Source organism: Pangasianodon hypophthalmus, chromosome 13 (genome assembly GCF_027358585.1).
Source record: "Pangasianodon hypophthalmus isolate fPanHyp1 chromosome 13, fPanHyp1.pri, whole genome shotgun sequence".
NCBI classification, from domain to species: Eukaryota; Metazoa; Chordata; class Actinopteri; order Siluriformes; family Pangasiidae; genus Pangasianodon; species Pangasianodon hypophthalmus.
This window is the reverse complement of record NC_069722.1, coordinates 14,896,069-14,921,936: the sequence shown is the minus strand read 5'-3', so window position 1 is coordinate 14,921,936 and position 25,868 is coordinate 14,896,069. Positions and strand designations below refer to the sequence as shown.

The following is a 25,868-nucleotide window of genomic DNA, read 5'->3' as shown; positions in this document are numbered from 1 at the left end:
AACACAATAAAACCAAATAACCTTGCGTGGGTCTTAATTATAATTTCTATTGAAGTCTTCATGCAGAGTGGAATGAAAGAAAAAAAAAAAAACATAAGCAAACAGATAACACTCACTATAGCCTGTTTTATGTTTCCTGTCCCTACCGTGAGTAAATGCAATATCTGAGGGGATGTCATGCTGTTAAATTAAAAATGAAATCAAATTAAAGAAATTGATGAACAACCACTTCCTGTGTTTATATTATATTACACACAGCCACACCAATCTTAACATTCCCAATGCAGTTCCCATCCCTGGTTTTTCCCATACCAGATGACACAACATTCAAATGATTACAAAACCACCTTAATCACTGGTCACTTCCTTTTTCTGTCTATCACTCTCCTTATTAGTATGTTGTAAAGAGGCACCAAATGTTTGTTCCCAGGTTTAAAACAAGGAAATTGTGAAGACAAATTGGTGTGCCTGACCATGTAACCATGTAAAGTGATTCACAGGACGTCCTGTTTTCGAGCTCAGCATAGATTATATGTTTTTCTTTATATTGCGACAAAAATTTTACTTTAAACATTGAGCACAGTATATACATTAGATCATCTCATTAGCAAATCTGATACGCAGACAAAAATAGTAATATCAGGTCACCATAAATGATTCTCATCAGCACATTGCAAATAATTTGTTTACAGTTGAATACTGGTGAAACATGTGGATAGTTACTGCCTGAAATATTTGCCAGTCTGATAGTGTTTCGTGAAATGTTAACCTGAAAATGAGAGTGAGAGGAATACGTCACGAGTAGGATTAATGAGACGACCTACGGAACAAGAAAGCACGTGTTTAACAGATAGCTGTAGTTATGCTGCCTTCTAGTGGCATGTGCATGGCAACACAGTCACATTCAATGCTGATGGTCACACTAGCCTACTAACGCCACTCTCTACTGGACTACATGCGACCAAATTCATTAGACTTTCAAATATGCTTCCATCAAATATATATATATATATATATGTTTTTATATACAGCGGCAGTTCATACGGTAGGAAAAACATTCATACATCCACAGTGAGAGATTCTCAATGGTTTAAGCTGCTGGACATTATACGGTCTTATCAAAAGGCAGAGCTATATGTAGAAACGTTATCATTTGTACACCAGCCATTCCGAGCGTCCACACATGCCAACTCAGTGAGCCATGAACACTCTTACAGACTTTCCGAGTCACTGAATCCTTTAGGTTTAGACAAAAGCGTCTTTTTCCATTTGACTGGAATAAACCTGTTAGACCTACGAGAAGGGCTACACAGGACTTCACTGCACTGAAACTGAAGACTAAGCTTTAAATGGGTGTTGGAGTGAGAGGAGTGGAGACGGAAGTCACCAACCAGCCCTCTATTTAGTCAGTGACAGGCAGCTCATGGATCCACCCTTCTACATTCTCTGGATCTCAAAGAGACGAACGTCTGTGTCGTACCAGATTGGTGGGTCCACGTTGCTACAATAAAGAAAAGATAAAGGTCAAACGGCTCACCGTTTCTTCTGAGCACATTAATCATGTGCCACGATATGCTCTGTAAAACAGAATTATGTAATTATGGAATTATAGATAACTATAGGTTACTTGAGATTTTTTGCATTGTACAGTGCTTACCGGAGATAGATGACGCCCCACATGTATGTGCGGAACCACATGGCAGTGCCTGCGTTGGCCTGGTATTTTCTGATCAGAATAGGGTGAGGCACAGGCAAAAGCCCCACCAGGGTACCGTGCTGGAGGAATTTCAGGATCTCTGATTCGTCTGTCAAGCCCCTGTGAAGAAAAAATATATACATTAAGAGTTAAAAAATATGAGTAAATATACAGATATCTGCGAGTTTGGACATTTCCATACTTGTCAATGCAGATCTTCTCCACTTGGGGCACCAGGACCTGCAGCAGGCGCATGATGGTTTGTAGAGGGAGCTTGCTCTTCCAGGACAGGACCTGCACCAAAGAGAGAGCAGAGTTTACAGTCAGTCTGTTAAGATGAGTTTGATTAAGAATGTCACCTTCATTATTAAATGAAAGCAGACAGGACATTAAAAAAACCATTAACAAACGTGGTCATATCTGCAGTCAATATGCTGCTTACATAACTGACTAGGTTAAAAAGTGGGAGCTAATGCAATATAATAACGTATGGCAAGTTAGTTAGCTTGTTGTGTGCATTAATATAGACTAAGGGAAACAATCGAGTATATGATCATTAAATGTGGTAAATGTCAGTGTAGCTCTCTTATTCAGGGGTGGATAAATCAGCATGCTGACAAGCAGATTTCATGTTTGGGCTATTCATTTTTTATTTGTAGTTGCCCAATGGACAAGTAGGTTCAACAACCAGAAAAAGAAAAATAATCCTTATATTGTATTGACTTTTACAAAATAAAACTATTCATTTGGTATCACAGTGGTGCAATGTATGTTGATGCTGTAACTACAGAGCATGCTTCCAAATTACTTAGACTAGTTTTTACTGGTCTGGTTAACTAGCGTGCATGGATAACAGATGATCATTTCAGAATCAGGAACATGCAGGCATGTGAAACCACTGACGAAACATAGAGCAAATCACATAGCACAATAAGCAGTCAACTCACAGTTAAACAGAGACGCTAGCCAGACTTGAATATTATTCTTTTACGTGAAACAGAACACTACAGCTCATAGCCGACTTGCTGACTTTTTGTGAAGGGCATAAACATGATGTGCTATGTTAGAAACTTTGTTAGAAGAGGATAGTTATCATATAGACACTGATTAGTCTGTATGAATGCACTTAACTAGCGGTCGATATTTTGTTACTTTGTCTAGTACATTTTAGCGTAGTCAGTTGTGTTTACGAGCAACCAAAACATGTGACTGGACTTTTACTTGCTCGGTCTGCTAGCTAATGAATTTATCATTTCTCCCCAATGTTATTCTTAGCCAGATTTTGTAAGCAAACTTTTTCTTTAAAATTCAGTTTTGGAATAAAGTTATCTTAATTTGCATTCATTTATATGCCAGAAACAGCAAACCTCCATAACACATAAATACGGCTCCGTGTATTACTGCAGACATCTATTTACTTCCTTAGAGCTTGCTTCATGTTTCAAATATGACAGCTACATAGTGACAACTATGAAAGCTACGCACCCACTCTGGTGTTGGGACCCAGTATGTGGCGGCCGATGATGCACTTGACAGACGTCTCCTCGCCATTTCTGCCTCTGTGTAGAAGACGTCCTGTTGGGGAACAAATGTGAAAGCCACAATTAATAGCTCTGAATGTCTACTCTGGGTTTGAGCCCTGGATTTCCTCTGTGAAGACTGCATTTGTTGTTAAAATGATAAACCAAAATGAAGACCAGAGAGCTGTCTATGGGAGAAAAGCAAGCCATTTTGAAGCTGAGAAAAGAGGGGAAATTGATCAGAGCCATTGCACATGCATTGGGTATAGCCAATACAACAATTTGGAATGTCCTGAAAAAGAAAGAAACCACTGGTGTACTAACAACCAGAAATTGAACAACAGCAGCTGATGACAGAAACATTGTGATAGCTGTGAAGAAAAACCCCAACACAACAGTGAGTGACATGACCAACAGTCAAATCTCTACCAAAATATATGAACTCATTATTCAAGCATGGTGGAGGTAGTGCCATGGCTTTGGCTTGCAAGGCTTCATCTGGAACAGGCTCACACTAATCTATATTGATGATATAACTCATGTTGGTAGCAGCAGATTGAATTCAGAAGTCTGCAGAAATATTCTGTCTGCCAATTTACAGAGAAATGCATCCAATCTAATTGGGAGGAAGTTCATCATGCAGCAAGACAATGATCCAAAACACACTGCCAACATAAAGGACTGGGCAAAGGTTTTAGACTGGCCATGTCAATCACCAGACCTTAACCCTATTAAGCATGTATTTCACCTCCTGAAGAGGAGACTAAAGACAGAAACCCCCCCAAAACATACAACAACTGAAAGAAGCTGAGGTACAAGCCTGGAAAAGCATCACAAAAGAAGAGTTTCAGTGGGTCACCAGCTTGATGCAGTTATTGCAAGCAAGGGATATGCAACCAAATATTAAGTGATATTTACTTTAAGACTATCTGCTCCAATACTTTTGTTCACCTAAAAACTGGGTGGTCTGCCACCGAAGGGGCCATGTTCTAAGTTGTTTAACACATTTAGATATAAATATCAGGAAATGAAATCTGAAATTCTGATCTATCATCTCATATTCATCTTTGACTCTTAAACCCAAATCTATTCAGTGTATAGCAAAAACAAAAGAATTGGCCTTGCTGTTCCAGTACTTTCAGAGGGGACTGTGTCTCATGTGAACATGAGCAAAAGACACATTATTGTCAGAAATGTCCCTATCTTAACTAATAATAAATAATGTGTCAAGCTCACACATAATGTCAAAGATGTTTCAACATTTCAACATGAACTAATTCAAGGCATGCTTCCTTCGGTACATGCAGTGACAGAGCAGCACATCTTTTTGAACATCACAGGGCAGCTAAAAGCTATTGAAAGAAAGCGCCAATTGTCCTTTTCTTTAAACATGAGCTCACAGACAGCCATGAATGGCTAATGTCAATCAACAGAGGACAGCGTGATGCCATCCTACCCACCTAGAGAGAAGGTCCAATTATGCTCTCTTGGACCCCTAGCCATGGATGGCTCTGGCATAGTCAGGATTCAAATTAGGGATCTCCTGTCGAGAGAGCAACATATCGCTAAATTTTGACCTAAAGACGTAATTTGTCCTGCATTGGGTTGCCCTAACATTAGTAATTTTCATTATGGTCACCGAAGTGTATTATCTACAGAATTTCCCATCATTCAGTAGAACTAATGAAGCCCCTTGGATAAGTGGTAAAGCGTATTCAGGATTATAACACAAGTCCAGTCAGCTTGACATACTTACTAGACATTTCAAAATGTCTTAAGTATACTGAAAAGCTTTATAGAGAGAATCCTCTCACCTCGTTGTCTCTTCCAGAGTTGGACTCTGTGTCACTGGCCCCACTCAAGACACCATGTTCCGGTGAGTGAGGAGTTTCTGTCTTTGGCACTGTGACCATGGTACCATCCTCCGATACTTGGGACTTCTCTGTTAGTTTATCAATACCTGAAAATAATATTTATAAAGTTCATCCACTATGAAAATGTAATACCATTAATAAATTCTAGGGGTAAGAGTTTTTCTTTCCTTCCTTCCTTTGAGTAATGAGTTCCCCTGCCATAAAAAAATGGGCAGGTTGTTACCTGGCATGGCCACAAGGCTGGCCTTCAGCGTGCCCGGCTCGGCAGGTACAGCTGGCCTAGAGCCCTCCATGGAAACGGTCTCCTGGGAGTTGGTGCGAGAGATGGCATCGGGAGATTTCCTCTTCTTTTGCAGTGCCTTCTGGATGGATGCAGAGTCAGTGGGCAGGTTGGCAAGCTGGTGAAAGACGTTACGCTTGCGGATGATGGCGTATACCAAGTTGCAGTTGCCTGAGGCATAATGGACAGTGAAAGAAATGTGTTGTGTCATAATACTTCGTCATTATCTTAATCATAATTCTTCATCACATTTAAGGGTCAGATTCTAGAGTATGCAAATAAAATATCAATATGTATATAATAACTAGAGAGCTTTCCTGATACTGATACTGAAAAGTTGAATATCAGCCAATACTGATACCCATCCGATTTTTAAATATTAAAATTAAAACTATGCTTTAATGTTTTTTTTTTAACTGAAGCACTTCACAGTTAAATTCTTTGAATTCTTTATACTTTATTATATTTAAAATTCTACATTTTAAATATAATAAAGTATAAATATAATAAAAGCAATCATAAGAAAAGAGAAAACAGTCAGGTTTTGTTAAATGTAAACATTTCCAGTTCCAAAAATAAATTTCTTTTCCAAATCCAATTCCAATCTTTGCCATTTGTTACAGGATTTGATATTTAATATGTTTTCTCAGATATCAAATCCACTTTTTTTTTGCTGGTATCGTCCCGATACTGATCAGATACCATCTAATGTCAATGCATCTTACCATCAAACTGGTACTGGATGATGTTATTAAAGGCCTCCAGCAAAAAGAAGACCAAGTGGTGGTTCTGAGCAGCAGAGAACAGGAACCAGTTGGTGGAGAAAGCTTCCAGAAGGTGCAGGAGCTTATTGGCTGCCACCATGGACAGACTCTTCAGGTAAGGAGACACTAAACAGTGTGAGGACACAATTATTTGGAGATTACACACACAGATACGAGGCCAGACAAAACCCACAAAGAAGCGAATTTGAAGTAGATACAGCCATGAATGGTGACTGCACTTACCATTCACTATAATGGTGAGCAGGCAGTCGAAGAGTGGCTGCAGACGCTGATGGCCACTGGTGATGATCTTGTGGAAAACCTGAAGAAGATGTGTTAAATGAGTGTGACAAACTGGACGATTAACCGCTGTTCCTTCCCACTCAAATGTGTTTGCACATAACAATTCTGGTATCTGAGTATATCTCCTACATTTACACTCACTGGTCAATTTATTAGGAACACCTGTACATTCCTGCAATTATCCAATCAGCCAATCATGTGACAGGTGCACCAAAAAAAAAAAAAGATCTCAGTGACATTGCATGGTTATTTGTGCCAGATGGGCTGGTTTGAGTGTTTCAGAAACTGCTGAGATTTTCATACACAATACTTTGCCATGCTCAAAGGCACTGAGAACAAATTTTTCCTGCATTCTGATGTTCAATGTGAACATTAACTGAAGCTCTTTACCTGGAGTTTATACATTATGTTGCTGCCATATGATTGGATGATTGAATAATTGCAAGAATGTACAGGTGCTCCTAATAAAGTGGTTGAAAAGTGTATATACCTCAGTGGCTCATGTGCAACCTACTGATTTATCCCAATCGCACCACTGGAAATCATTTTCACAATGTATGTAATGTATGTTTATAATATATACAGATATTTGCATATTATACTGTACCTACCATTCTATGGGTTGTGCACTTATTTACAGTAATGCATTGTGAATTTTTAAAGTAGTAGGCCTATACTTTCTCTTAATTGGCATTAGGAATTATCATGGGAGGGTCATAAGAATTTTGAGCCTTTAAAATGGAGTCACTGACCAGAAAAGTCTGAGAACCCCTAGTATAATGTAAAATGAGATTGAGTAGGAAATCAGCCCTTACTACAATGAGGAGGTCGGCATGTGTGCCAGTGAAGACTGGAATATCCATCGGGACGCGAAGAGAGTATGGTTTGTTCAGACGCACTCCGAAATTCCTCTCGCCACTCAGCAGCAGCAAAATGAACACACCGATGTGCATGAGACCAACACGGGCTACCAGCAAACACAAGATTTAAGTGCCAACTAGGAATCAGACTGATGTACAAAACAGTCTTTTGTGTCAAATAATAATCACACATGTACAGAAAACTTACACTGGTCAGCCCTGGCATCATTCAGGTAGTAGAGAATAGGCACCAGGATATCCAGAACATCACTGCTCTTCAGAACAAAGAACAAGAATTTCTGGAACAATGTGGAGACAGGAAAAGGAGTTAGACAGGGAAAAAAAATCATTAAAAAGTCATTATGGCATCAAGCATGGGCTCCTACCTTGTTGAAATCGCAAAATTTCCAGAAGAGGACCAGAAGCTCTTGGTGGAACTGGATCTTCTTGGTGGAGTTGGGCAGGTAGGTCTGAGTGAGCGGGTTAGTGAGCAGGCGAGCCAGGCCTTTCAGCACAAAGTCATAATCCTGGAGGCAAATGTTTTTTTTTTTTCTTTTCCAAGAAAGGAAACAAAGTGCTAAGTGGTAGAACACATGTTTTAACATTGCCATGGTAAGGTACATACCTCCTCCCTGTGAATTCTGGACAGATAGTTCACAAACAGGTTTTGTGGGCCTACAGACTGCCAAAGAGAAAAAAAGATTTGAGTTTAGTTGCATAGATCATTTTTTTTATATTAAATAAACATATTTCCAAAACAAACAAACTTTATGCATGTTCTTATTTGCTATAAATTGATGAGCTCTAAGACTTAAAGGAGCGGTGTGTAATGTTCAACAGTGTTTCCAGACTGTTGTAATCATATGATTTTAGAATTACCCTATTAAATTCCTTATAAAGTCATTTTATTTCATAATTAGCTTCCTAGTATTGGCCAGAGCTTCTGTGTTGAACTTACCACCAAATGCAAAAGAACAAAAAAACACAAAGCAAAAAACAATGTTGGTTCTTTCCGTTGCTCAGATTGCTTGGTTTAAAGCAAGCATCTAGTGTAAATCTTTCTAGAATCTTTGCTGAGGTGTTTTTGCTAAGAGATTTCCCAAATTTCTTTTTTTTCCGCCATTTTGTTCTGCCTGATTTGAGTTGATTTCTAGCCGATTTGAGGTGGCCAGGACTACATTTGGTAGAGGTGACATCACCTTCTGTCAAAGTACTAATAAGAACTAGCAATTTGCTCACTCAGCTTTACCTCAACCACAGACACTAAGGTGACTTCTTTCCTGCTCTCTCAGACTCTTTGTAACTGAGTGGTGGTGAGAAAAACTGCATTTTTATTGGTGAAAAGAATGAAATTTGTGGGTGGCCTATGATAATAATCAGGATCTACACCTAGTACTGCAAAGCGAAGCTGTATTTTTCTCTAATCAACATATTTTTATTTCTTCACTCATTTCTTACATTTGGGCACATTGAAAAGCCAGTGCTTCTGCCAATCTCACAATGTTGTAAGCAGAATATCTGACAAAAATATCTGAAGTAAATGTGATCTTGCTGAGGTTCAAAGCTCCAAAACTCACAACCCTAAATAGTTAAATGTAAGGCCAGTCATTCTAATTTGAATCCATTTTCATCCATTTTATTAAACCAGATGCAACTGCTGCACAGCTTCTGAATTTTGCTGTGTCATGCCCTGTTGTTTAGTGTAGCTGGAAAAGGGACATAGCAGTGGAGTGCAAACAAATTGCAATCTTACTTACATCTGTAGCTTTCTGCACCACTAGAAATATGTACAAAATATACCGACACATCATGCAACGTTCAATCGCCTCATTCCGCTTTTCTAGCACTAGCACTGTTCACAAGTTGTTTACGTTGCTGGAGAAATGCTGCTGTCAATCAGTATGTGATCAGGACTTTTTTTGGTTTTTATGATTTTTCTGCTTTTCTGCTAATTATGATTAAATCATATGAATATATATTTATATATATATCCCTATATATTTATATATATATATAAATATATATATATAAATATATATATATATATATATATATATATATATATATATATATATATATATATATATATATATATAGGAATATATAGTTTTTTAATCTACCATTGTTGCCTGGGGTTTTAAAGCTGAAAACTTGCAAATGGGTTGACCAATGGGTTTCTCATTTGGTCATTTCCGGCTTATCTTTACATTTTTCCGGACCAGAAATTTGCTTTGCCCCAAGCAGAACATAAATGCTCAGCTACGCCCATTAGTTTCATAAGGCATACATGATATCAACAGAAGCAGTGTTCAGGGAGGGCTCTGAAAATTTCAAACAGTATCTTTAAATGAATGACTTACAATAAATACAGGCCCATAAATAATAGTAATATTGCTTGATATAAATACATCATGGTTATTGTTTCCAAATGGCTTTCATTTTTATCCAAGTAAATCTTCAGTCACAGTGGAAGTTTTTCACACTTCCAAGTGTGTGTGCATGTGTGTTAAAGGTGTGGTGGCACTCCTACATCCTGCTCGTCCATGCTGGAGGGGGAGGGAGCGCGCTGAGGCTGAGCATTCTCGTGCTCCAGAGTGACGATGAGGATCTGCACTGCCTGCTCCACCAGCTGCTCCCTGTAGTCTGAGAACAGCAGGTGGTTGTAGGGAATGCCGTAGCCCACCGGGTCATACGCACACACCACGTTAATCAGGGAGGTAAACAGAGGCAGGGCGTGCCTGGAGGAATTGTAGAGAGAGAGACACATACAAACACTTACTCTGGACTTGCTCTCTTTCAATCAGCGATATTTATACAATTAAAATCTATTTTTCTTATCAGATAACCCTTAATGTCACATGCTGTAGGTCCCAACAACTGTCTGTATTTAATTAATTATCAGAAATGAATATCATTTTGTCTGATCATATTTCTCAACATAATTCTTTGCTAATATAAAGGAAAAATGTTCTTGAAACAAACAAAGAGAAACATATTATTTGAGCTGACTGTTCAACAACAATAACTAACAAAGTATGTTAGGAACATACAGTTGAGTCTAAAAGTAATACTCCTTAGGATATAATAAAGAATACAGAGAAATCCCAATAATCAATGTGTATTAGATTTCATAGGTGCTCCCTCGTTACAAGACATTAGAAATTTAAAAACAGTTAGTGTATGTTATAGATATTAATAGCAAAATAATACAAATATGTCTGAAAGACTGCCTCTTTGCAGTTGTGATAGAAATATTCAGTAGTAACCTGAACTGCGCTTTGCTTGGTGATAGAAATATTCAGTAGTAACGTGAACTGCCTACGCTTTGCTTTCTAACTGCCTCCTACAGTATGATGATCTCTCAGCAGATTTTACACACTTTTGTACTCAACTACACAAGTGTTAGCATTTGAATGAAATGGATGGCATTGTGAAAGCCTTTTCTAAGCAAAGCAAATGGTGTGCAAACAGGATGTTTAGATATACATTGAGTTGCTAGGTAACTACATTCATTAGTCTTTTTATCATGTAAAACTACCATATGGGTCACTTTGTAGCTACACAATTACTCACTGTAGCCCATCTGTTGCTTTGGACGATTTTTCAGCCTGCCTCTATCTATTCATCAGCGGACGGGGATTAGTACAGGACCACAGCTGGCCAGATTATTTAGGCAGTTTATTCTCAGCACATCGAGGATACTGGCGCTAATATAAGCAGGTGATGTAGTGTTCCTGGGATTGTTAAACACCTGGGCTGTGTTTAATAACCTAAATCCTTATATGGTGGATTTACCTGAGAAAATGTGGGGTTGCTGTACAATGTAGGTATACCTATTAACTTGCAATATTCTTATTTTTTTCGTGAAAAACGTATTCATTTTAAAAAAAGAGAACACACTGTATTTGGACCCTACTGTCCTAACTGAGTGATATTTAAGTGTACAATTAATTCATTTCATAAATAATTCATTTGGACTACACTGGCACACACAGGCAGCTATTTATCTTGGCCCTTAAAAAGTTCAGTCAGTCTTTCTTTAACTCAATTAAATCCCTTTCAATTTGTAATCAGCAAATATATATATATATATATATATATATATAGTGTATGTATATAAACACACACACACACACACACACACAGATCATATACATTAAAACCAATGACAGGTGAAGTGAATAACATTGATTATTTTGGAACAGTGGCACCTGTCAAAGGGTGGGATATATTAAGAAGCAAGTGAACAGTCAGTTCCAAAGTTGATGTGTTGGAAGCAGGAAAAATGGGCAAACTGAAGGATCTGAGCGACTTTGACAAGGGCCAAATTGTGATGGCTAGATGACTGGGTCAGTGCACCTCCAAAACAGCAGGTCTTGTGGGGTGTTCCCAGTATGCAGTGGTTAGTACCTACCAAAAATGGTCCAGGGAAGGCCAACCGGTGACAGGCTCATGGATGCCCAAGGCTCAATGATACGTGTGGGGAGCGAAGGCTAGCCTGTCTGGTCCGATCCCTCAGAATAGCTACTGTAGCACAAATTGCTGAAAAAATTTATGTTGGCTATGATAGTAAGGTGTCAGAACACAGTGCATCACAGCTTGCTGCATATGGGGCTGCGTAGCCACAGACCAGTCAGAGTGCCCATGCTGACCCCTGTCTACTGCCGAAAGCGCCTACAATGGGCACATAATCATCAGGACCGGACCATGGAGCAGTGGAAGAAGGTGGTCTGGTCTGATGACTCATGTTTTCTTTTATATCATGCCAGGTGTGCACGTGCTTCACTTACCTGGGGAAAAGATGGCACCAGGATGCACTATGGGAAGAAGGCAAGCCAGCGGAGGCAGTGTTCTGCTGGGAAACCTTGGGTCCTGGCATTCATGTGGATGTTACTTTGACATGCACTAAACATTGTTGCAGACCAAATACACCCCATCATGGCAACATGGCAGTGGCCTCTTTCAGCAGGATAATGCTCCCTGCCACACTGCAAAAATTGTTCAGGAATGGTTTGAGCAACATGCCAAAGAGTTCAAGGTGTTGACTTGGCCTCCAAATTCCCCAGATCTCAATCACATCGAGCATCTGTGGGATTTGCTGGACAAACAAGTCCAATACATGGAGGCCCCACCCTGCAACTTACAGGACTTAAAGGATCTGCTGCTAATGTCTTGGTGCCAGATACCAACTTCAGAGGTCTTGTGGAGTCCATGCCTCAACAGGTCAGAGCTGTTTTGTCATCACAAGTAGGATCTACACAATATTAGGCAGGTGGTTTTAATGTTATGGCTGATTGGTGTGTGTATATGTGAATTCCTGACAAAAGGAGTGATGCAGCAGTAAAGAATCAGTAAAGAAAGCTGTAAATAATTTCCATCGACTCAGCCCTGTTGGTTAGAGATTGCTTGGTTTAAAGCAAGCATCTAGTGTAAATCTTTCTGGAATCTTTGCTGAGATGTTTGCTATGACATTTGTGTGGATTTAGTTATAGTGAATTAAAAGCCTTGACCTTTTGTGAAGTCCTCGCCTATTTGGCTAAATGTAACACAGCGGCTGCATTCACCTGTGTTCACTGCAGCTTCTTAACTTCTGATGCCATATAATGAGGCAAAAATCTGATCAGAAACTACAGAATGACAGGCAAGGTGGAGTTAGGTGGATATATCTGCACAAGTACAGATGTGATACACATTTTAAAACATACCAATAAAAAAAAGTCACAGTGTGATATTCAAATATTTTAGAGTCAAAACAGTGATAGTGCTTGTGATAATACAGACACACAGCGGAAGGAGGAGGAGGTGTAATGAGAGGGCACAAATGCAGCAGAAGGGCATGAAAGCAAAAGAAAGAGCCAAAACAAGCACCACATGAGAAGTAAAGACAAAACAGACAAAACTCTGAAAGAGAAACTCTGATAAGTACAAGAAGCTTATAGTCGTTAGTGAAGCAAGCTCCATGAACAGATTTTAAAACCTCATTTACCCTCTGTTCATTTCAGATGGAGAATCAGTGTTTGACAGTCAGACCCCTGCGTGTTTTAATTTTGAGGAACAGTAACTGATTAATTGATGTTTATCAAATTAAACCTCTCGCATTTCTTATCTACTATACCAGCTCGCATTGCATAGTATGGTCTGGCGGGCTGGGAAACCCTGTCACATGTCACTATGGCTGAATTCTGGCAAACAGCCAAAAATAATAAAAACTCTGCTTTTGACCAAATTTGTTTTAAGATTTTTCTGTATATTACATTCTCTGGCACGTCAACTACAAAACCAAACTACACAGAAATATTGTATTAACTTTATCAACTTCCAAGTTTGTTTTGCTGCCCTGTGGCACAGCATGGGTTCAAAATGATGCAGTGGCTGGCTTTATGTATCCCGCTAGCCTTCACTCTTCCCAATTGGTAGCTGTCGCGTGATACGGGAGAGCTATCTTGTGGGTGGGACTTGGCAAACAGACAAATATGACCACAAACATGACCATGCCCTTTTGCATTGAGCTGCAGAACTATTTCAGTTTCCTCCCTGTTTGCACTTTATACATTCTTACTGTAGGCTGAACAACTCACCTATTCTCAGTAGAGCAAAAGAAAGTGACCCAGGGATTGATGATGTTGCCATCTGAAGATGGAGGCAAGTACATGGCCTCAGAGAAACAGGTCAGCAGCAGCCTCAACAGCTCAGTCCTGCACACCCACCACACACACACACACTAACCATTAACAATACTCAAACAATAAGATTCTCTGCTTTCTTTACATATTACATTTTAATGATCACAGTTCACTCTGAGCTCCTTGTTGTAAATCTGCCATAGACAGCATCCTGCCCAAGCAGGAGAAGAAAGCAAACAACCCGGTCTGGTTTCTACCTAATAACCTCAGATGACGTGATTTGAGATAAGAATCTCTCTGAATAGGCCTTGTGTGGTGGTTACTGATTAAAAGGTTACCCAGGAAACACGAGAAAACGCTCTCCTCTGGAAATAGAAGTGCATTTGATTGCACGCTCACCTGTTCATATCATGGATGTAGTTGAGTGGTGGCGACTGTGCAAAGCCCACCCCTGCCTCCCAGATGTACTCGCAGCTGTCCAGTGACTGCATATCCTCCAGTGAATCCTGAAAAGTACAGTCATAAGATTACAATGGATTTCCATTTGATTCTCACATAGAAACATCTTTTTTTTTTTTCTTCATGTTTTCAGTCATCAAGAAGAGGTGGTCACTCTAAGTTCAGTGTTTCCAACACATAGATGATATTTTGGCACTGTGCCCCAGGTCAAGTATATTTCCTCCCATTTAAAAAAAAATGTCATTTATTAATCCTTTAGGAGAAATTAACACGCTTTGTTTCTAAACGTTTCTAGCTGTGGGAGCAAATATCTTGTGGTCAGGGTTGTTGTGGTTTAAATTTTAGGAAATAGAACAAACTAAGTTCAGGTACAAGCAAAAATAATTACTGTGGGAGTAGCAGGACTGGGATTAAAAAAAAACAGTTACGCACAAACACCTCTAGGCTGTGGTTGGGGGTGGGGAGGGAGGGGGAGAGAGAGAGAGCGAGAGAATGAGCAGACAGAGAGCAGAAATACAGACAGAGAGAGAGAGAGTGAGGGACAGAGCACCAGTAACCAAATAATGAGGAAAAAAAACAGGACTGTAGGTAGAGCATTCAAACCATCATATGATTAACTCATATAGATGCTAGTGAGTATCTTCTAATAGTAAAGAAGCAGACAAACTCCTGCATTAGCAATCAGCTTGTGTAAATTCACAGTACAACTACAACCCCTCATTTTCTGTGCACACAATGATATACAACCATCACCAACAGAGAGGACAGCCAGCTGGAATAAACACATACTGCTCATAAAACAATATTCACTTTAATGAAGTCAGGCAACCCATTTTCAAGCTGCAGAATATGACCGATAGATAAATGTAGTTCAAATCAATATACATACTGTATATTTATTTGCAATAATATGTAGAACCACTTTGATTGTTCAGTATGGAGCTCACAATGGTTATTACAGGAGCTAAAAACTAAGACACAAAACAGCAAAATATATCATCAACTTTCTGACAGTAAGAAATCATACTCTCTTGCAAGAGTAAAAACTGCTGATTGATCTAGAAAGTTGCGAATATTGTCAGTTGTCCAACTTAATATAAAACTGATTAATCATTCAGCTTGATACACATCCAGAATGCTTCTCCTACTTCCTCATACCACAGAACCTGTCAGTCAGTAATCCTCTAGGGGATTAAAGAGAAGAAAATGGAGGAAGGAAACATATGAATGAGCTGAACCAGGAACTTAAGGGAATTTGGCCAAATGTAACAACAGGAAAGGACACAGGGTACAAACGGTACAGTGATTCTAACAGGTTACTCACAGGTCCTCCTCTCTTATGGCTCTGCACGGTGAACTCGGGACAGAAGAGCAGGTCGGAGATGGCCAGAAGCAGAGACTCTGCCAGTGGCCGCGCTCCATCATCATCGTCGTCCATCTCATCCATCTGCTGAGACACGAGAGCCGGCTTGGAGGAATACCCAAAAGATGCTAACATAGTGCTAACATCGTTAACAATTAATGAATGCAAATAGTATTGAACTGTTATCATGACCTCAGCTTAATTCAATATGGCATGAGTGTGTAAATTCACAGTATGTGGAATATTTTTATATTGATATTGTCCTACTCTGAAATAGATTTGCAAAGTTTCCAGTGACTATAGCAGTGGTGAAGTGATCATCTCTGTGAAACAAACCCCCCAAAACATCCATTTAATTAAGGTAGGAATCTAACACGACAGGGCATGCCGTTATATTCCACGGTGAGGTGGTGGAAAAAAAAAAAATGCAGCTTGTCATGCTAGCAAGAAACCGCAAAGCACAAAGTCCTCGGTCCTGAAAACACCTGAGACTAAATGCTAAATAAACAAATCATTCAAGATAGCATCACCATATCAACCATTACACACTTTTCTTTGTTAAATTACAACATATTTTTGTCCATTTTCAAATTAGCCTTAGATTATGTAGATCGTCCACCAAGTCATACAAGTAAATGAGTTGTTACCATAGAAACAATAACCTATTACAACAAGCACATTAATATAAATCTATCATTTGAATTACACTCTTTACTGTTTGTGCTTATGTGTGTATAGGGTTAAAGGAATAAAAATTCTAAATCTTAGACTTAAGGATCAATTTATAAATGATTTTATCTTTTAATGCAAGATCAGACTCTAAATAGACATTTATACTTTTCCAGACCAGTGAATACTCATTTTCTATCAAAAACCAAGTGCCATTATGTTCCTGGCTACTACATGCTATAGAATGGACAGGTCTGAGTTGATCTTGTAGCAGCACTCTCACTTTGAGACACCTGATACACAGGGGCCAACCTTGTTCTCATACTCTCAAACAACAGCCTGAATCAGAGCTCTGTGTCAGCCACAGCTCTGTTCCTTCACTGAGAAGAATCACTCACTACTCCAGCAGTGTGAGTGTCTTATCTCTGTCTTTTTAAGTGCTGTTTGAAATGACAAATCCCGAAATGGAGAGACGCTTTACTCACGCCAGCTCGTCCGGCCCCGGGCACGGTGGACCAAAAGAAGCCCCTCCAGTCCTGGTCTTCAAAAATGTAAGGCAGGATGCGGCTAAGAATGCGTGTGCAGTTCAGCACAACCTGCTTCTCTCTCTCGCTGGGGCATCCTGATTCTGCTGCCTGCACCAGCTTCTCCACTGCCTGCGAAATGGAAATGCATCAAGCAAGCTATCATGTATGTTAACATGTATGCATGTACATATGAACACAAAACCAGGTTTAGAGACTGATTTCTAGTCTTTCCAGTTGTCTAAAACAAGACTGGGCTTACACTCACTTCAGCCTAATATGTGGCTTGGTGTAGGTCATAACTCTACTAACCTTTGACTCAGAAAAAGCAAGCCGCTTCTTCTGCCTTTCATCCTTTAAGTGCTAACTGAAAGGTCATATGCCAAACCAATGCATATTCATCCATCATCTGGGCATCAATGCATGTAAACATACACACAGTTTGGACCTACTAGACTAGTACTTTTAGTGAGGAATTTTCAGTTGTTTTTGTACAGAAAGGCCTTCAACTGTTGAGGAAAATGCACATATACTAATGACATATGAAATATCATCTGCATGTACTACGGATACATGACAATTTAAAGGGAATCTCATCATAAAGTATATCAGTAAAGTGTAGGGCCACTACAAGCCATCCAGAACAGCTTCTGGAACCGTACTGGAGGGATGAACGCCATTCTACCAAAAGATATTCTCTCAAGTGGTGTTTTGATGATAGTCGTGAAAACACACTCTAATACATCACTCAAAAATCTCCCATGCTTTTCTTTTTAACATCAACAGTAGAAGAGGTGGTCACTGTAAGTTCAGTGTTTCCAACACAGTGGTGATATTTTGGCACTGTGCCCAGGTTTATTGAAGACCAGCCAAGTATATTTCCTCCCATTAAAAACAAAACCGCACATTTCATTTATTAATCGGTTGGGAGATATTAACACGGCTTGTTTCTAATTGTTTCTGGTTGTGGTAGATGTTTGCATCGAGATTGGGATCCCATGGGACCCCCAATAAGAGTCTGGGGAAATGGGCAATTTCTCCTTTCATGTGGTCAGATATGGGAAAAAAATGCCACCTTCATTAACAGAGCAAATAGCTTGTGCTCAAAATTGTTGTGGTTTAAATTACCAATTGGTTTATATTTGTATCATCCTCGTGCTCTGTGGATGGGGGCGGAGTCATCCTGGAAGAGATCACTCCTATTAGAAAAGAAATGCTTTCACATAGGATAAAGGTGAGCAGTCAGAAGAACTGTGTTTTGATTTGCAGTGGGCGATTCTCTATGGGGACAAGTGGATCCAAAAGATGGCAGCAAAAATAAACTTATAACAGAGTCACTTGCTCCTGTTGTAATATTATGTTGTACAGGATATATAGCACAGTACTGTATAGTGTTGTATGGTATAGTATGTATAATAGACCTAATGTTGTCAAATGTCTTGAAATAAAGATTACTGAGCTAGGATCAGACAGTTTCACTTCACTGAGCCACACAAGAAGACCCACTGAAAGGGGTTATTCACGTACTCATGAATGCCGGCATATGTACAAAGGAAAGCTGATCCTAATTGCTGCTCCTTGACGCATATAGTCCCAGTTCTGTCTCTGCACATTTATAAAATCAGAGAACTGCTGTTCAGATGTTTCTTTATTGCTGCTGTGTTCAAAAGGAAGCAGAAGGCTGTAGACAGGAAGGGAAGCACACAGACTGCTTTCCTGCACAAGCACTTCATTCACCCAAACAATCTCTGCCGCACATTAATGAAAAGCAAAACCAAATACGACTTCATTTCAGGACTATGGGATCAATTGTTTAAAGTTTACACAAGTCCCTGGACACATGATGAATTTATTTTGCCTGAGAATGCATCTACCTTATAACACAGGGTTGCCAGATTGGAGGGCGATTCCTCTCTCACTGCTCGGATCTCCGCGGCTGGCACAAGGGCAAATACATCCTGGACTGAGGTGGCAGTGTCAGCCCAAAACTGGTCCCAGAATGCATCATCTGTGGCTTCCACTGGCTGAAAGCAAACGACATAAGTCAGTGCAGTATTCTGTGTGGTCCATTTGAGTACATGCAACGTAACATATACTCCATGTCATCCCAGATGATTTTTGACAACACACAGACCTGGAGCCTATCAGGAAAACACACGTCAAGTAAATCTGCTTCCCGCCCCACTGTTCCCCCCACGGGGGGACAAGCAAGGAAGCTGTCCACCGACATGCAGAATAGGACTATCTGAAAAACGTCTAGTTGATAAAACTATGAGGGTCTAGGCTACTCATTTAAGAGCCTCCTATTGTAGGATGTGTAAGAAATATTGAATCTCACATTAGAATGAGTTATAGTTTGATTGTTGACAGCTGTTTCCATTTTATTGGTTTTGTGTGTGTGTCTGTGTCTTGCCTTGTGGGCACTGTTGGCCTGTCTGCTTCAGTAGAAGTGAAACCCAAGAAATTCTTTAATACTCATAATAAAATTGTTTAATTATATGCTAGATTGTCCTTTTCCTCACTAAATCAATAGAGGATCGGAATACACCCCTAAAACATCTGCGAGATGTGATGACAGGCATTAAATGACTAAAAACTGTGGAACTCAATCATTTTTGAGGGAAAGATCCTGAAATAAAAATGAATTCATTTCTCTTGTACACAACTAAAAGCCAAAGGTAAAGATAGGCTAGCCAAATGCTTCACACTGTAAAGGATTAATTTATTCAATTATGTACTTTTGATTAACTTTGTCCAGATTTAGACAGGTTATCAATAAAAAAAATATATAAAATTTTATATAAAACTAGGGATTTTTCCCTCCACACAAAGCACGTACGCAGCAGCCTGACTAAATAAAGCCTGCTGAGTACTATAGATAAACACGTCGCGCGTGAAGTTAAAATCTCGCGTGATCACAGGACTCTAAGTAACTGGATGTTTATTTGACTGGATTAATTGTTTTTTATTGACGACTGACGTGGCAGGTATTTCCGTTTGACAGGAATAATAATAATAATTATTATAATTATATTAAAAAAAAGAGAGAGATATAGGGATTGCTTAAAAAATTCGCTCAATTTATAAAATTAAAAAGTCAAGACGAAGAGATTAAATTGCGAAAAAGAAATGATGAAAATAAACAAAGCGTGCCATTAACTCAGATAATGAGTGCTTTTTTTTTTTTTTTCCCCTAACGGCTTCTCATGAGCTTTGGGAAAATAACGTCGACAGACTGCAGCCCCTGGCAGGTGCAACGCGAAATACTAGAAGAAATATAAGAGGAAAGCGGGTAAAATAAATAAGACTGGGTGTCATTAGTATTAAAATGGTCTATCAGGCTTATATAATGAGATCTGAGTCATATGCGCATCCTGGATGTTGCGGAGATCCACCGCCTGATTCACTCCATCTGGAAAGCTTTCCACGCTCCGACCCGCCGTGTAGCCTACATTCATAACAAACACCACCAACCTGAGTCTTCGTGGTCAGCTGTATTACCGCTTTACGAAATTTCAGCTTCGAATCCGTATTTCCCATTCTGCTTTTTTTGATAATTTCTCGGGAGTAGAAGACAGCGCCGCTGCGGCGGAGAGGCTAGTGTCGCTCCCTCCTCCTGCGCCTGTGTCACTGGCAGAGAGCAAGCGCCTACTTCCGGCTTCCAAGCGCGCGAGCCTGTTGCTAGGCTCAATCCCAAATGGCTCTATGGAGAGTGCACTATGTAGACCACTGAACAACTGTGTTCGAGATTCAGTTTACTTTCAGATAACGTGTTTTTGTTACTCTGCATCAGAAAACAAAAAGCCAGTGGGGCTGTGATGACACCATGGTTATTAGTTTCTTATCACTACAGTCATTTGACTGAAAATATTCTATGAATTTGCAGCTCCATCACTGGGGACAGATTGGATCAAACTATAATGCACAATATTATAGTCATACATACATATTATATTATGTATTTTCCCTTAATTTGGAAAAAGGTTTGTTGTGCTGGATTCATCTGCTGATCTGCTATCTAAAGGGGTCTCTGGTTACTTTAAGTCATCTAAAGTTTGATAAGATGTAGCATAAGTCAGGTGCACAGAAAAGAAAAGAAAAGAAAAGAAAAGAAAAGAAAAGAAAAGAAAAGAAAAAGGGAAGAAGGACTGATGAACTTAATGGAGTATATGGCAAACCTTTTACAGCAATATTTAATCTCGCACTGGAGTTTGATCATGAGTTACAGATGTGTACACTACGCAGTGTGTTTGTATTTTTTTTCTGTTTTTTTTTTTTTTTTTTTTTTTGTTTGTTTTTTCCTGGGGCCCTTTATAAATATTTATGAATAGTTTGTTCCGGGTCTGTGGATTTGTAAAATATATATATATTTTTTTTTTTACTTGAATAAGCTATTGGAATATTAAATATTTCAATATTTCTTATTTTCAACCCATATACAAACATATTTCCAAAATAAATCTATCAAATATTCCTCTAAGTGGATACCGGAAATGTCGTCACGAGCAAACTGTTACATACGTTGTGGGTTTGAGTTGACGCATGCGCACTGCTATGTAAATAACTGTAGTGGCTAAGCGCTAGTTGTTTGAAGTACTTAGGTAGCTAGACTTTTTAAAGTAAACCACTAACTATTATTGGTTTTTAGTAAAGCTATTTGGAAACGTAAGTGATAGGTGATTGTGTAGGGGGGTTAATAATCGTTGCAGCTGCGAGAACCTCTTTAATAAACCTCATGTTTACAACTTCGCCCTGCTAGCTAGCTAGCTTTCAGGCTAACGGTGCTAGCTGCCCAGGCAGTAGCAGGATGACAGGTAAACCAGCTGGCTAGTCTGTGAGCGGTCTGGTTAGCTGAGTAGCAGGATACACTGCATAAGCGTCAGATGTGGTGTATATTCAACATTTCAACGTTTTAATAATAAACAAAAAGGTAAACCTGGATGTAGTTGCATATAGATTTTTGGTCTCTTGTAAGCGCCGCTAGCTAACTGAGCTAACAATTAGCCAGTGACATTTTTTTGTTTGTTTGTTAATGTGACTACAGGGTGCAAGTGCAGCTAATAATCAGGTGGTGGATTACAATTTCGGTGGATTACAATCAGATCCAGTGCCTAGAAAAGTGGAAATTGGTTAATCCTAGAGGAATTCGCCATGTTATCTGAAAACAGGTAAGTTGTTTTGTCTTAAACTGGGAGAATGTCCGTGTTGGAATGAACTGATGCACCTGCGGATTAACGCTTGAGCAGTGTTTTAATGTATAAGACAGTTCAAACGTGTCTGACTTTAAAGGAATGGTGATGATGGTGCTAGTTAATCGATCAGTATTGTTCAAGATGTCTTGCTAACTTTTTTTAGGAAACGGCAGCGTACTCAAGGCGATGATGATGATGCACTTCTGATGCCTCAGGCCAAAAGATCAAGCACAACACTCCAGTGTTCTGAGGGGAGCAGAGAAGCATGGGAGTCTGAGGTGAGATACACGAGGCCAAGGGTCTGCTCTGTCTCGTCTTTATATCAGCACTCAAGTATGTTTCACTCAGAAAAAAAACAGCAGCTTTTTGAAAATTAAACCACATCTCTATTTAGCCAAATCTGACTCATGCTTAACAGCTTTGCTCAGGGTAGAAAATTAAAATAAGAACAAGACAATTAAACTAAAATGGAAAAAAATATATATAATCAGTATTTCTTGTAAGCATTTGGGGGACTTTCAAGGTCATTCTTTAGCTTTGGAAAATTCATGTCAACCAGCAGCATTTCCCTGACAGGTGCGAGAGGAAATAAAGACGGTTTACCACTAAAAATGTTTATTTATTATTTATCAGGCCTTTGTAATGAGATAAATGTTGCATATTTGCATCTCACAATAACTGGAGAACTTTTGTTTAATTTAAAGGCAGTTTAAAGGAAAAATCCACCCGTATTAATCTGTATAATTAACATGATCTTCAGTGGCAGCCAAGATTAATTTTGTAATAAAATTTTTTAAATTTTCACAAAGTTTAAAATTCATTCCGTGACACATTGGCCTATTTGCATTTTGATAAACGGTTTTGTATACAATGCCGTTGGACTGTCTGCTGATAGTTTAGCCCTTTCATCATCTTTACCTAAAGGGAGTGATGCAGCAGCGCTTTAGTCCTTCAGTCTGTCCAGCTCTCTCTGTTCCTCATCTGTACGCTCTGCTTCAATAGACCAAGTCGCAAAGGTTCAACTTTCATGCTAATACCACGTCAGTACCACGTCAGCCGAGTATCTGCCATAACAGTCAGTGTGAGTGATCTGTGTTTTTGCTGAACCCTCAGTCCTCCAGCAGTGACAGCAGTGGAGTCAGTAGTCCAGAGCACGCAGCTGGGGCCAGCAGCAGCGCCAGCAGTCAGTATGGAGCCGAAAACCTCAGGTCCTGCAGTCCACATAGTTCCTCAGACCAAACCGAAGCCACAAGCCTGGCCTCGTACGAACATATCAACCGTGTCCTGAGAGAGGCTCACTTCCAGAGCCTACACAACAGAGGTCAGTCACGGGATAGGTGACTTTCAGAGAGTGTCACATCTCTGACAGTGATCCCTTCACTCTACCTGAGCGCCTGGCTACGTTCCCCAGGAGACAGCGTAGAGATCATCAACAAGTTTATTCTGACTTTTACATGCTAGAGCTCTCATTTGTGATTAGTGTGATTTTTTTGAATTGAAAGTGTGGCCTGAAACTGTAAAACTATTGACTAATTAGAGCACAAAAGGATTCACATTGTAAGCAATAATAGCTTGGTGGCAATGCAACCTTTTGTGACATACACACTGTGTATTTTTCTTCTGAACACACCAGTTTACATGTAAATGAGAGCTTCATTGCGGGTGGAACTGCTCCTGGTGCATATTATCGTTTCATTGCTGGTTCACTTGTGCACTTGGGGGGGTATGGGGTAATCACATTTTCAACAATCTAGAAATCTTTTGTTTATTTATTGAACTCGATTGTTAAGTTGGCACTTGATGTATGTTGATGTGAGGTATAAACCCATGTTTGTAAGAACAAGCCCCTGGGTTTGTAACTCTTAGCGATGGAACAGCCATACACCCTTCCTCTTACATCAGCTCACTGATATGTGATTACGTTTCCATCCCCCCATCTCTTACTAGCTCTTTATCCAATGGTCATGTGGATCCAATTAAATTGCAAGATTACTTGTTGTTTATTTTTACTATATATTTTTATGGAAACATTGGATGATATTTTACATTCATGTCACCTACATTTTAAAAATAAAGATGGCTGTTCCTAAGTACGAGTGCAACTTTATTAAAAATGAAAATGGCAACCCTGCTTCATTCGTTTGTTTCCTTGTCTTCTGACACCTTTTCTGCTTTATGCAATTTGGAAGAAAATCTTTAGTCTCAGTCACTGTGTGTGATAAATAACATATGCTAATCTGTGTGTTAATTCCAGATGACCTGTTCTTCAAGGAGACGTAGGAAAAGGTCACTTTAATTAAAGCATGACATGTCCTCATCTTGTCATGTAGTGCACCCATAACAGATTACGCATATTAATGCGTCTCTGATAAGCGCCGTGTGTCCTCGTTAAGGGTTCCGTATAAAACGGATCTCCTTCTAGGGAGGATGAGTGTGATAGATGTGTCCATGCTGACCTGGGATCTCTTTATTCAGTGGAATGATGAAGGCCTTATTTTTTACACCTTGTATATGGATTCTTCCAGTTTTCATGACTTGTGATATTCAAAAGATCTGTGTAGGTCATTTTGAAGGTCTTTGAAGATTTAGAATTTACAAGATTATAGAGACTTACACTGTCTTGCATAAGTATTCACCCCCTTGAATTGTTCCACATTATGTAGCGTTACAAACTGAAATGGACTTAATTAGGATTAAATGTAACACAAAATAATTCCAAATAATTAAAAAAAAAGAAAAAAAAGTAAATGTTGTGATTGCATAAGTATTCACCCCCATTTCTGTGAAACCCCAAAATTTGTTCTGGTGCAACTGGTTGCCATCAGAAGTCATCTGATCTCATAAGTCATAAGATCAATCATGTGATCTTAATACAAAGACATCTGTTCCTGGAAGGACCAAGAGTTTGAACATACCTAAACAAACAGCATCATGAAGAACCAATGAATTACCAAAACCAGTTCGAGACAAAGTTCTGGAAAAGTAGCAATTAGGGTTTGGTTATTAAAAAATTAAATCCATTATTATTTTTTTTTTTTTAAAAAAAGAAAGAACAACTGTGACTCTACTTAGAGGAGGCTGTCTGAAAAATCATTGATCATGTAAAGAGGGCATGAGTCAGAAAAGCAACCAAGAGGAACTAATTTAGGGGTTTCACAGCAATTGGGGTGAATACTTATGCATGCACAATTTTAATTTTTTTTAAAATTTGTGAATAATTTTGCAAATTAAATAGATTTGGCCCCTTATTTAGTGTGGATTTGTGACATTGACCCCCAGTTAAGTCCACTTCAGTTCCAGGTTATAACACTAGAGCATGTGGACAAGTACTTATGCAAGGCACTGTATCGTTCTTAGACATAGCTTTCTTACAGTATGTAAAGACATTATAGCGTCTCTTGTAAACTTGGTTATCTTTGGTAGGTTGCAGAGCTGATGTCTGATATCAGGTATCCTTAATCTATTTCCAGAAATGCAATATTTTGTTTTAATCTTGCAAATATACATTTTTTAGCATAAAAATAAGCACTGAATGTTCCAGAAGAGCTTTTCGGAAATTGCTCATCCAAGGTCCCACTGAACAAATTGCCTGAGGGTACACATCATCCTGCAATTAAACTTAATTCTGGAAAGCGAGTGATGTATTCTAATGGCTCGATTGCATTTCTGTGTCAGAACTAATTAGTTCAGACATGCAATAAAGCCTTGGATAAATGTTGTAAAACAGGTAATCACATGTGT

The 25,868-nt window shown here is 39.2% G+C and overlaps 2 protein-coding genes across 4 annotated transcripts; one reads left to right on the top strand and one right to left on the bottom strand.

Moving 5' to 3' along the window:
* Nucleotides 1–214: 214 nt before the first annotated feature.
* Nucleotides 215–20,607, bottom strand: hid1a (HID1 domain containing a). 2 transcript variants are annotated; one of them, XM_026917065.3, is made up of 19 exons: nt 20,410–20,607; nt 18,810–18,959; nt 16,897–17,067; nt 15,704–15,829; nt 14,320–14,426; nt 13,876–13,992; nt 9,828–10,035; nt 7,923–7,979; nt 7,684–7,824; nt 7,506–7,596; nt 7,253–7,404; nt 6,378–6,456; nt 6,096–6,260; nt 5,314–5,541; nt 5,031–5,176; nt 3,182–3,271; nt 1,899–1,990; nt 1,658–1,816; nt 215–1,501 (listed from the first exon to the last, which is right to left on the bottom strand). In XM_026917065.3, the coding sequence occupies exons 1-19, from the start codon at nt 20,473–20,475 to the stop codon at nt 1,438–1,440; spliced, it is 2,409 nt and encodes an 802-aa protein (XP_026772866.1). In that variant the 5' UTR covers nt 20,476–20,607; the 3' UTR covers nt 215–1,437. The 2 variants fall into 2 exon arrangements, with proteins under 2 accessions (XP_026772866.1, XP_026772867.1); XM_026917066.3 differs by having other exon boundaries at nt 15,704–15,826; nt 20,410–20,606.
* An 860-nt stretch (nt 20,608–21,467) lies between these two features.
* LOC113527964 (protein FAM104A) lies at nt 21,468–24,258 on the top strand. 2 transcript variants are annotated; one of them, XM_026916168.3, is made up of 4 exons: nt 21,468–21,749; nt 21,980–22,103; nt 22,291–22,405; nt 23,241–24,258. In XM_026916168.3, exons 2-4 carry the CDS (start codon nt 22,087–22,089, stop codon nt 23,466–23,468), a joined length of 360 nt encoding a protein of 119 aa, XP_026771969.1. In that variant the 5' UTR covers nt 21,468–21,749; nt 21,980–22,086; the 3' UTR covers nt 23,469–24,258. The 2 variants fall into 2 exon arrangements, with proteins under 2 accessions (XP_026771969.1, XP_026771968.1); XM_026916167.3 differs by having other exon boundaries at nt 21,468–21,865.
* The last annotated feature ends 1,610 nt before the right edge of the window (nt 24,259–25,868 follow it).

Bases quoted from the DNA above. Each gene is read 5' to 3' on its own strand.
- hid1a (XM_026917065.3), bottom strand. From the start codon at position 20,475: ATGGGAAATACGGATTCGAAGCTGAAATTTCGTAAAGCGGTAATACAG. The intron at 7,405-7,505 runs GTAAGTTTTCTG...GTTTGCTGGTAG, and splicing joins TGATGCCAGGGCTGACCAGT to CCCGTGTTGGTCTCATGCAC. The intron at 5,542-6,095 runs GTAAGATGCATT...ATTATGCCTCAG, and splicing joins CATCCAGTACCAGTTTGATG to GCAACTGCAACTTGGTATAC.
- LOC113527964 (XM_026916168.3), top strand. The intron at 22,406-23,240 runs GTGAGATACACG...CTGAACCCTCAG, and splicing joins GAGAAGCATGGGAGTCTGAG to TCCTCCAGCAGTGACAGCAG.